The sequence below is a fragment of the Phoca vitulina genome, unplaced genomic scaffold (assembly GCF_004348235.1).
Source record: "Phoca vitulina isolate PV1807 unplaced genomic scaffold, GSC_HSeal_1.0 scaffold61, whole genome shotgun sequence".
Lineage (NCBI taxonomy): Eukaryota > Metazoa > Chordata > Mammalia > Carnivora > Phocidae > Phoca > Phoca vitulina.
In genome coordinates, this window is record NW_022589764.1 from 7,806,561 (window position 1) to 7,819,359 (window position 12,799).

At 42.0% G+C, this 12,799-nt stretch overlaps 1 protein-coding gene across 2 annotated transcripts in view; it reads left to right on the forward strand.

Moving 5' to 3' along the window:
• Positions 1-12,799, forward strand: part of FAM189A1 (family with sequence similarity 189 member A1) — a 470,556-nt gene that overhangs the window by 436,437 nt on the left and 21,320 nt on the right. For both annotated transcript variants that reach the window (XM_032391244.1, XM_032391245.1), the window contains one exon: positions 6,448-6,555. In XM_032391244.1, coding sequence (XP_032247135.1) covers positions 6,448-6,555 — 108 coding nt within the window. The remainder of the gene's footprint in view (positions 1-6,447; positions 6,556-12,799) is intronic.

A 12,799-nucleotide genomic window follows, 5' to 3' on the forward strand; every position in this document is an offset into this window, starting at 1 on the left:
TCCCACCTGAAACAACTCCCCACTCTCCCAGCCAAGAAAAACCAAAACAGACAAAATAAGAAGACACATCAGGCAATAAGGACAGTGATCCTGAGATATGGTCAACAAATGAGGTGAGCCCTGTAGCGGCCCCAGCTTAGAGCTTTGAAAGCCTCCAGGTCACAGAGCAGGGAAGGGGAACTCAGGAGGATCCTTGCAGACTCCCAGAGTTGGGGACCCAGAGCTAAGAGTCCTAGGGAGACTAAAGCCTGGGGACTAGAGTTCCCGGACAGAGTAGTAGAGGGGAGAGAACTCTGGGATCCTCAGAGGATCCCCCTGGAGTATTCAGCTGGATATTGATTAGCCCATGCACACGAAGAAACTGTTGGAGTCTTAGAAAAGAACCACAGAAAAAGGTTTAGAAACAGTATCTGGTGCAGGTCTGAGAGTAGAACCTGTTTCCACATTGTTCAGAGTGCCCACAACACTCTTACCTCAGGAGTGGGGAATAATTAGCCCTAGACTGAACCCTGCTCAGTTCTGCCAAAAAATCTTATAAACAAGACTCTTCTCTGTCTTCACATTGTCATTGAACGATTTAACCTTGGGGATGTGTTTAAACACGGTATGTTAACTTTGTCCCCTATAATATTATCATAATCACCCTAATTGGCTATTTTACAAGGAAGCTTTAAGAACAAATGAGCAGCGAAAGGGATTGTACAAAGACTTTGTGATCACAATAATTTACAGGAGATTGGGGAACTTTCTTAAAGCATGGTATAGATCAGAATACATGGGTTCATGTATATATGAGCAAACCACTGGGGATGCTCCCAGATAAGAAAGTCATTTGGACACATACCTAATGCATATATGAAGCATTCAATGAGGAAATAAAATGAGTATTTCCCACCTCCTCTTGAGGATTTGTCAACCCCTTGATTAGATTATCGAAACTAGCCTCTTTAGTACCACAGTCTTTAGGTGAAAGATACATTTTTCCTGATAGCTTTTTCAGTATGTACAATATTTTGTACATGTTTATATGAATAAGATTGTATGAATAGGATTGAATTGGAGGACATATCATTATAGGCATACCTTGTTTTATTGTGCTTCATTTTATTGCACTTCTCAGATACTGTGTTTTTTACAAATTGAAGGTTTGTGGCAACCCTGCATTGAGCTAGTCTATTGGCAACATTTTTCCAAGAGCATTTGCTCACTTCATGTCTCTGTCACATTTTGGCAATCCTCACAATCTTTCAGACTTTCATCATTATTGTATTTATTATGGTGATCTGTGAGCAATGATCTCTGATGTTACTATTATGATTGTTTGGGGGCATCACAAACCATGCCCATATATAAGAGGGTGAACTTATTTGATAAATATTATATGTATTCTGACTGCTCCACTGACCAGCCATTCCCTGGCTTTCTCTCCTTGGACCTCCTTGTTTCCCAAGACATAACAATGTTAAAATTAGGCCAATTAATAACCCTACAACAGCCTCTAAGTGTTCAAGTAAAGGAAAAGTTGCATGTCTCTCACTTTAACCCAAAAGCTAGAGATGATTAAGCTTAGTGAAAAGGGCATGTTGAAAGCTGAGATAGGCCAGAAGCTAGACCTCTTGCACTAGTTATCCAGTTTGTGAATACAAAGGAGAAGTTCTTGAAGGAAATTAAAAGTGCTACTCCAGTGAACACACGAATGATCGGAAAGCAAAACAGCCTTATTGCTGATACGGTGAATGTTTCAGAGGTCTGGATAGAAGATCAAACCAGCAAACCATCCATAACATTCCCTTAAGCAAAAGCCTAATCCAGAGCCAGGCCCTAACTCTCTTTAATTCTGCAAAGGTTGAGAGAGGTGAGGAAGCTGCAGAAAGAAAGTTCGAAGCCAGCAGCAGTTGCTTCATGAGGTTTAAGGAAAGAAGCCATCTCCATAACATAAAAGTATAAAGTGAAGCAGCAAGTGCTGATGTAGAAGCTGCAGCCAGTTATCCAGAAGATCTAGCTCAGATAATTCATGAAGGTGGCTACACTCAACAGTAGATTTTCAATATAGGCAAAACAGCCTCCTAGTGGAAGAAGATGCCATCTGGGACTTTTATAGCTAGAGAGAAAAAGTCTATGCCTGGCTTCAAAGATTCAAAAGACAGACTGACTCTGATAGAGATGTACAATGAAATTAATATTGTTTTCATGCCTGTCAACACAACATCCATCCTGCAGCCTACAGTCAAGGAGTAATTTTGCCTTTCAAGTCTTGTTATTTAAGAAATACATTTCATGCAAATCAAAACCACAGTGAGGTACCACCCCACACCTGTCAGAATGGCTAAAATAAAAAACACAAGAAACAGTAAATGTTGGCAAGGATGTGGAGAAAAAGGAACCCTCTTGCACGTTTGGTGGGAATGCAAACTGGTGCAGCCACTCTGGAAGACAGTATGGAGGTTCCTCATAAGGTTAAAAATAGAACTACCTAATGATCCAGTAATTCCACTACTGGGTATTTACCCAAAAAATACAAAAACACTAATACAAAGGGTTATGTTTACCCCTATGTTTATAGCAGCATTATTTGCAATAGCCAAATTATGGAAGCAGCCCAAATGTCCATTGATAGATGAATAGATAAAGAAGATGTAGTGTGTGTATCTGCAATGGAATATTATTCAGCCATAAAAAAGAATGAAATCTTGCCATTTGTGATGGCATGGATGAAGCTAACGAGTATAATGCTAAGCAAAAAGAGTCAGTCAGAGAAAGACAAATACTATGTGATTTCACTCCTATGTGGAATTTAAGAAACAAAGCAAATGAGCAAAGGAAAAAGAGAGAGAGAGACAAACCAAGAAACAGACTCTTAATTCTAGAGAACAAACTGATGATTACCATAGGGGTGGTGGGTGGGAGGATGGGTGAAATAGGTGATGGGGGTTAAGGTGGACACTTGTCGTGATAAGCACTGGGTGGTGTATCGAATTGTTGAATCACTGTGTTGTACACCTGAAATTAATAACACTGTATGTTAACTATACTAGAATTACAATAAAAAATAAATAAAACAAAAAAGTATTTTTCAGAACAGTCAAAAAAAAAATACATTTCATAAGCTTATATGTAGCTGCCATAGATTGTGATTCCTCTAATGGATCTGCACAAAGTCGATTGAAAACTTTCTGTAAAGAATTCACCATTCTATGTGCTCTGGTAAGCGCTGTGAATTGTGCAAGACTGTTGAATCTCAGATCCGTACCTCTGAAACAAATAATGCAATATATGTTAAGAAAGAAAAAAAGAAGAAGAAGAATGTAGCAGGAGGGGAAGAATGAAGGGGGGGAAATCGGAGGGGGAGAAGAACCATGAGAGACGATGGACTCTGAAAAACAAACTGAGGGTTCTAGAGGGGAGGGGGGTGAGAGGATGGGTTAGCCTGCTGATGGGTATTGAGGAGGGCACGTTCTGCATGGAGCACTGGGTGTTATGCACAAACAATGAATCATGGAACACTATATCTAAAACTAATGATGTAATGTATGGGGATTAACATAACAATAAAAAATTTAAATGTAAAAAGAATTCACCATTCTAGATGCCATTAAGAACATTCATAACTCACAAGAAGAAGTCAAAATATCAATATAAACAGGAGTTTGGAAGAAACTGATTTAGCCCTCCTGGATGACTTCGAGGGGTTCAGGTCCTTAGTGGAGAAACTAACTGCAGATGTGGTAGAAACAGCCACAGAACTAGAATTAGAAGTGGAGCCTGAAGATGGGACTGAATTGCTGCACTCTCATGAAAAAACTTGAATGAAGGAGGAGTTGCTTTTTATGGCTGAACAAAGAAAGGATTTCTCGAGATGGAACCTACTCCTAGAGAAGATGCTGTGAAGATTGTTGAAATGATAACAAAGGATTTAGAATAGTACATCAACTTAGTTGATAAAGCAGTGGCAGAGTTTGAGAGGATTGATTGACTCCAATTTTGAAAGAAGTTCTGTGGGTAAAATGCTGTCAAACAGCATCACATGCTACAGAGAAGTCTTTCACGAAAGGAAGGATCAATCAATGCAGCGTACTTGGTTGTCTCATTTTAAGAAATTGCCTCAGCCACCCCAACTTTCAGCAACCATCACCCTTATTAGTCATCAGACATCAACAGGGAGGCAAAACCCTCCACCAGTAAAATGATTACAAAATCATTACAGATGATGTTTAGCACTTTTTAGCAATACAGCATTTTAAAATTAAGGTATGTACATTTTTTTAGATATAATGCTATTGCATACTTAATAAACTATAGTATAGTGCAAACATAACTTCTGTATGCACAGGGAAACCAAAAAAATGCATTTGATTCACTTTACTGCAATATTTGTTTTATTGCAATGATCTGGAACTCAACCTCCAATATCTCCAAGGTATTCCTGTATACTAAATCTTTGGTCATTTTTGTGAATCATGGTTATTTTTTTCTATTTATGGATTTGAGAGTGAGTTTCCTAAAGAGGAATGAATTGTACTTGGACAGTTAAAACTCCACGAAGTGTACCCTCTGAGATAGAGCACAAGCCAAAGATATCTGCTCTCACCATCTTATTCATCTTATTCTTATTCATAATACTTGAAATTCTAGCTAGTGCTATAAGGCAAGAAAAAGAAATAAAGGCATACAAATTGGAAAAGAAGAAATAAAACATTTGCATATGGCCTTATTGTCTACATAAATCCCAAGGTCATAAGATACCAGATAAATATGCAAATATAAACCACATTTCTATATCTAGCAACGAACATGTCAATATTGAAATTAGAAACACAAAAATAAACCTCAACCTAACTCTCACTTTATTCAAAAATTACCTCAAAATGAATCACACACTTAAATGTAAAATATAAAACTATAAAAACTTTAGAAAAAAATATAAGAGAAAATCCTGACACCAAAGCATGATTCATAAAAGCAAAAATTGGTAAGCTGGACCTTATGAACACGAAACTTTTGTTCTGTGAAAACTTATGTGAAGAGGATGAAAAGACAAGCTATGGACTGGGGGAAAATATTTGCAAATCACACATCTGACAAAAGACTAGGATCTAAAATGCATAAAGGACTCTCAAAATTCCATAAAAAAGAGAACGATTCTATTGGAAAATGGACAAAAGATACAAACAGACACTTCACCAAAGAGGATATACAGATCAAATGAGCACACAAATAGATGTTCAGCAGCACTAGCCATCAAAGAAATGCAAATTAAAACCATATTGGTATATCATTACATACCTATCAGAATGGCTAAAATAAAAATAGTGATACCAAATGTGGGCAAGGAAGCAGGGAAACTGGATCATTCATACATTTCTGGTGGGAACATAAAATGGTTCAGCCACTCTGAAAAACAATGTGGCAGTTTTCTTATAAAACTAAACATTTAATTACCATATGACCCAGCAATTGTACTCTTGGATATTCTTCCCAGGGAAGTAAAAACTTATGTTCACACAAAGACCCATACACAAACACAGACATTCATGACAGCTTTATTTATAATAGCCCCAAACTGAAAACCACCCAGATATTTCTCATCTGGTGCCTGATTAAGCAAACTGTGGTACATTCACCATGGAATACTGCTCAACAATAAAAAGGAATGATCTGCTGACACATGCAACAGTGTGGATGAATCTTGAAGGAATCACGCTGAGTGAAAAAAGCCAATTTTGAAAGGTTAGATGCTATATGACACCACTTGTATACCGTTCTTGAAAGGACAAAATTATTAAAATGGAGACCAGGCTAATGGTTGATAGGGATTGGGAATGGGAGATTGAGCTGGAGCAGGCGGGAGAGAGGTATGTGTGTCTCTGAAAGGTCAACGTGGGGTGGGGATCCTTGTGGTGATTGAAATGTTCTATATCTTGACTGCATCACTGTCATTCCTGGTCGTGATATTTCACTATAGTTTTGCAAGATGGAGGAAACTGAGCAAAGGGTCTGCAGGACTTCTCTGTATTATTTCTTACACCTGCTTGTGAATCTACCATTACCTCAAGGTAAAAAGTTTAATTTAAAAACTTGGCATTTTACTAAAGTCTTCAAAATTTTCAGTTACATTTTATAATTGATAAAGAATGCCCACCTACTTAAATGTCAGTGATTTCAAGATTTTCTTAGACAGTGAGTGCCTAATAGTGATCAAAAGTGTGAAATACATCATTCAGTATCTAAGAATAATTCGATCAGCACTGTAGAAGAATAAACAAATGTGTCTATATTAAACGCCAGTTTTGATTATTAAAACAAACAAACCAAAAACTACAAAAGAAACCCTCCATGAAGTGGAAGGCAGTTGGTCACACTCGTTCTGGACCTTGATGGAAATGCTAAGGATCTGCCATCTGGGTTGTCGAGATGAGACTGACATTCTGCTGCATTTTTCTCTCACAGGATCTCCTCTTCAGTGTGTGTGCCCTCAACGTCCTCTCCACCATTGTGTGTGCGTTGGCCACAGCCATGTGCTGCATGCAGATGGTCTCTTCTGATGTCCTGCAGATGGTAAGTGGGCCCCTGCCTTCCCAAGCACACCCAGAATGGTGAGCCTGACCCCTTTCTCCTCCAGCCACTTTGAAACCAATGGAGAGTGGACTCTTCTAGCTTCCAACCAGAAGCCCCAAGGATGATAGGCCCTGAGAGTCCATGGTGCTTGGCAGTCCCCTCATGCTGCCCTGTACATTTGGTGTCATTAATGTATTTATTTCAGGTATTTGTCGGAGCTGAGTGTTAACAGAGTCCTGCCACCCTCATGCCCCTCTAGATGGGCCCGTGTGTGCTCTTGAATAATTTTAGTGACAATCCTATAGCCCTAGACATCCTCTGGGCCCAGGACCTCCAGGGCAAGGAGCCTTCCTCCAGCTTCAGAATTCTCTTTTAATAAAGGAACATTTTTTAGAAAATGAGTCCTTTTCAAATTGAAAAACTGGTCATCTGTGCTTTTTAGATTTGCTAATTAACCCTGAGCTCATAATCTAGTGGCGGAGTCACTGGCTGGCCATCATTTGATCACCCCTCCCCCCGTCTCGCACCCAGGCCAGAGTCTTACAGTTGAAGAACTTCCGCTCCCAAGGGGGAGAAATGAGAATAGGAGCAAGGGTCACACACTTATTAATACACGTTTATAAGTACATGCTTAATAAATAATGAAGGCTCTTCATTATTCAACGTGAATGAAACACAGCCCACTGTTCAGTATGTTACCACTGAAGTCAGTACGATAAAGAGAAACTGATGGGAAGATATGGTTCTCCAATGCTAAGGGTAGGAATCATCTGTGTGTGTGTGTGTGTGTCTGTCTGTCTGTCTGTCTCTGTCTCTTTTTGCTTCTTCATGTGTATCTGTCTGTCTCTGCCTCTGTCTCTGTCTCTCTTTTTGCTTCTTCGAGACCTGCCCTGCCTCCCCCTCAATGTTTTATGCATCTCATGAAAGCAAAAGCAAGCTATTCCTGTAGTAGGCTGTTTTATTTGTTCTTTCTCATCCACCCCATGGCAATACATCAGTTCATCAAGTTACAGGGCCAGAGAGCATCATTACCAAGATGTTAAAAATTCATTGGTTCTAATCATATGCAACGCCCGCCTCTTTGTCCCAGTGTATATCTACACAGCTGTCACAGCCGGGGCTGACCTTTCGGAGAGGTGGCAGTTTTCTGAAAGGGATTTAATTAAGCAGTTATTCAGCAGTGATGAACTTTTGGCCTCGCTCACCGAGGCCTCATGTTGGTGATTTTCTCCGGCATGTTGTATAAAGGAAAGGTTAAGTACCGTGGGGTTCTACTCACCTCTGCAGATCTTACTATTGATCTGTAAATATCATACCAATTTGACAAAACTAACAGAACCAAGGGGCTATAAATATAAAAGTTTGCATTCCCTGGTTTGAAGCATTAAAATGAAAATTAGCAACTAAACCCGAATACAGCGTAGGGTAGCTGTGATGGTGTGTGCGGTCATGATCACATCGATGCAGGCTCACGCTATCATTCCGCTGTGTGGCACGCGAGCGGGCCCGCCATCCTGGGCCTGGCGTTGGCCGTGTCTGCATCTGAGTCCCACCTCTTCTGCGTATGAAGCGAGTGACTCTGGATGTGTCACCGAACCCGCCTGAGCCTCAGTTTCCTCACCTCCGAAATGGACCGAATGGCATACCCGGTGAACATTCAAGAAGTGTGACCTATTCGACTCTTAAATGCAGGGGGAGTATTAGTTTGTGATTGGGAATGTCCTGCAGCCATGACCAAGCATGCCGTGGTCCTTGATGTCCTCTGTCAACTGCAAAACACCATAGGGAGGTAAGGTGTGGTCACAATGACAATAGCCGCCATCAGAACCCATGGTTTTTCCATCGCTGAGTATTTGTGGGTAAGTTTGCTTCTAACCCCCGGTGTGGAAGTAGAAATCGGTTAAATTCCTGCTGGCAAGTCCTTTTCCCTTTGTGACCATGGGCTATGGGACCAGACAAGGCTCTACTCTCCTTATAAGTCCCTTGCTGTGCTGCTGACGTGCAGCATCTCGGGAGCCAAAAAGGAACTGGGGGCATATGACCATGGCGCCTTGTGGGACCCCTGCGTAACCTTGGGCACATCACTGCTTATTTGTCCCAGTTTCCTCTGCTCTTTACAAGACTGTTCATGCTCTGCCATCCTCACAGGGCCGCTGAGAGAAGAATCAGATAATGCATGTGCGTGGGCTTTGAAAAACCCTGGTGGCCCACGTGGAGGAGGTTGGCTTTTACCACATGGGTGAGAGGCTGGGTGAGGCTGGCCACACAGGCTGCACCCTAGAAAAGGAGAAGTGGGAGACCCAGGGGCTCATGGTTCACCCTGAGGGATGGAACCTGGAATCAACTTATTCATGAGCATGCCTCAGAAGCTCTTTTTAATTTTTAAGAAAAGTCTTCTTTTATTCCAGCTTTCTTCAGGTGTAATTGACTTTAATTTTCTTACTTCATTTCATTAGATTGTTGAATTAAAGAAGTAATATATGATCACTGAAACAAGTAAAATACAGAGATATTTAAAGATAAAGTTAATAAGCTACCTTCTCCCTCCTCATTCTCCTGAGGAAACTTTGCAATGAATCCTTCCATTTCTTTCTTGATTTCTTAGTGTTTATATTAACACATACAGATAGTCTATTTTCCCTGTTCCTCCTTCCTCCCTTCTCTCCATTCTTCCCTCTCTTCTTCCTTCTGCTATGTCTTCCTTTTTTGGTTTTAAAGATTTTATTTATTTATCTGAGAGAGAGAGAGCATGAGCAGAGGGAGAGGGAGAAGCAGACTTGCTGCTGAGCGGGAAGCCCGATGTGGGACTCAATCCCAGGACCCTGGGATCATGACCTGAACTTCAAGCAACTGAACCACCCAGGCACCCCATGTTATGTCTTCCTTTTAACCAAATGGGATCACACCATTCATATCATTCTGCAACTTGATTTTATAACCTGCAACGATCATGGACATTCCTCTAGGTCAATATACACAGAAATGTCTCATGTCTACACTGATCCATACTGTGAATGTAACGTCCATCAGCCATTTCTCTGTATGGATGCTTGAGTCGTTCTTGGTTTTGATTTTGGTTTTGTTAGGCCCGTGCAGACGGCGCTACGTAAGGCTCCTTGCACATACAGTTATAGCTCTCTTAGTCCCCCTGTGCTGAACCCACTGGCTAGAGAGCCACGGTCCTCCATCCCACCCGTAAGATGCGCTGCCTGCTCTCCACAGCATAGCCACCTCTGTGGTTCACCCACATGCCATCTCTGCTCCCAGCAGTTGGGTCACAAGCTGCCTAAGGGACAGTTGTAGCTGTCCCCCAAACAGTCTTAGGCCAGTGGTATTTGCCTTGTAAGTGCATATTGTACTGTTACAGAAGCCAGTGAAATATGAGTGCAAAAAAGATCATTGTTTCTATTATAAAAAAAATGAATGCTTTGGAAAGATTCAGTGAAAGAGGGTGCCTAGATATATTGCTCTCAATTTCAGTGTGGGTGAGACAATCATAAGGGATTGGGATACAAATTTTTAAAAATTTAGGAGGTGTCTGCACACACATCGTTTCACAAGTACCTTTAAGTTCCAGCTCTGCTCCAAAAACACAGAAACGGGAAGCAAGATAATTCTCTTGGTGTCATTTATGCACCAAAGACCACGGGGCACCCTAGACCACGGACTGACTCACAGCAAGGGCCTTAGCCTGGCATGGAGGGAACCCACAATTCCTTCCTTCCTTCTGGGGATTGGCATCTTGGGATAATTAACCATTTTTGGAACTCATATCACGAATGCATGTATACATGAGATGCAAAGCTTTATGCCTAGCATCAGAATTTATACAGCTGGAGTACTCTAATATGTTTTGGAAATAGTGGCAAAAGGCAACTGATGATAAAATTCAGTTTATTGATACAGTTTAATGGAGAAAGCTTTTACCTCCAAAGTATCTCTGATCTCACATTTTTAGTTTTATTTCTTGAGCATAATCTCATCTTCCCCATTTCTCCATTCAGCTCTTTTCCTTCCCATGAACTTTATTGCCAGCCACTTTAGCCTAAGGGACATCATCTGCTATTACATGTGTCTCCATTAGGCACTTGCTTGTGAACTTCATCTTTTATTGTCATTTATGTTCTCAACACCAGTCGTGTGCCCTGTAAAGTAGAACACCTTCAGAAAGTGCAGACGGAGTGCCGAGCCTTTCACAGATGTGCTAACAGTGGGCTCATCCATGGAGCTAGCAAGGGGTGCCACGGTCAGGGATGGTTGTAACACCCGCCACCCCGGAATTCCCAGAATCACTCAAGTTCACCAGTATCTTCACCTCTCCAGCTCACCCCAGTTCCCACCAGCGCCTCACAGAGGCTGGTCCCTCCTTGGACCCACAGTGACCTTCCTTGAGGTCTGGGTTTACCAGAAATAGCTCTGGGTGGTAGGTGCTACTTATCTATCAGACTAGGACTGAAGGGTGTCTGATTTTTTTTTCTTTTTTTTTAGATTTTATTTATTTATTTTTAGAGTCTTAAGCAGACCCACGCTGAGCGTGGAGCCTGACGCAGGGCTGGATCTCACAACCTTGAGATCTTTACCTGAGCCAAAATTGAAAATGGATGCTTAACTGACTGAGCCACCCAGGCAGCCCCCTGATTAATCTTAAAAAGCTAGTTACAACAGACAGTCCTAACAGTGAAATGTATATGCTGCAAACATTGTGACTTTAAATATGCAAATGAACATTTGTCCACCAGGGTTTTGATTTGGGGCCAAGACCTTCTGTTCGACTGGGGGTCTACGTATTAGTGTACCGAGTTGTATTTCTTGTATAAACTTCATTGAAAATCGCACCATCTGTAGTTTCCAGATTCAGTTCCTTTAAATTGGAGTGAGACATGCAAAGCAAGCAGAATGCAGAGCTCCCCTGGATGTTTTATGACTCATCTCCACTCCCTTACAGCTGCCTTGCCAGGACGTGGCTTGGCAGAACTTTCTGCTCAGCTGCTCTCCCTTGTCAGGTCTTTCCAAAGCATTCAACTTGGTTCTCATAGAACAAGCAAGTTTTCCTGCCTGCATTCATAGTTCATCATGAATTACGGTCGTAACTAAACTGGCCCAGAGCAAGGAGGTCCACCTGGGGAAGAAGTGACAATTCAGAGCCGGTTTTCTACCCACCACACCCCAATGCAGGCCCAGGCTTTGCGCCTGGCCACTAATTTGCAGACGTGAGAGCAGGCAGCGTGGCAGGGTGTGGGCTGGCAAAGAGGCATTCCTGCCGGTCCTGAAGGATGACTAGGAGGTTGCCAGGTGAAAGGGAAGTGGGGATCTGGGAAGAGAGAACAGACACAGAGATAAGCAACCATGGAGGCAGCTTCCACCCCTTAGGGTGGAACACAAGAGTAGGAGCGGGGAAGGAGCAGAATGGTAGCTCTCTTCTTCCAGACTCCCTCTAGCGCCCCCTGTTGGCAGAGCCCAATAGGAAGCCAACCGACAAGGGAGTCTGGGAAACAAGGTTTGCAGACTTCCAGCCCTAGCATCTCAGAACAGAGTCCCAAGCAGGTGACCTTGGGCTTGGAGACAGACCCCACCTCACTGGGGGAGGAGGGTGTATGTCAAGTGTCACTTGCAGGCTTCTGCCTGGGAAGGCTGAGGAACCTAGGTATAAAGCTCAGTTTGCAACAAGTTGAGTCTGACTTGCTTCCCTAAAGATGGAGCCAACACACCACTGGAAAGGTGATCTGGCATTTAGAGCAGAAGTGGTTAAAGCTGTCATTTAGCTTTTTAAAAACCTCTGGTGTATGGCAGCATCTATGCATTTAAACCTGCTAATAGGATCATCTGGAGTGCCTCGCCTCTCTCGTTGAAAATGCTTGTTGTTCCCGTTCCTGGCGGGATTGTACATTTACTAGGAAAGCATTTTGACTTTTGCATTTCATGCTTGAGTGTGTTATTGATTTTTCTAATTTCCGATAGAGACTCATTCAAAATATGTCCCTATTAGACCTCAAGGACATCTGGCCTTGTCCTAACTGCTTAGCTTTGTGCAATACGCATCGGGGCTGACAGCTTTCTAAGGCAGAGGACGACAGACACACATTCGACCTCCTCATAGCCACTGACTCACCTCTATTTCAGACAATTAAACAAAGCCATGGCTCAGACCTACTGGAAAGGCAAGGAACGTGCTCTGTGTGTTAAGAAAACCCACATGAGACAATTTCAGTCTGATGTGTTACATGTGTAGACATGGTCACTATTC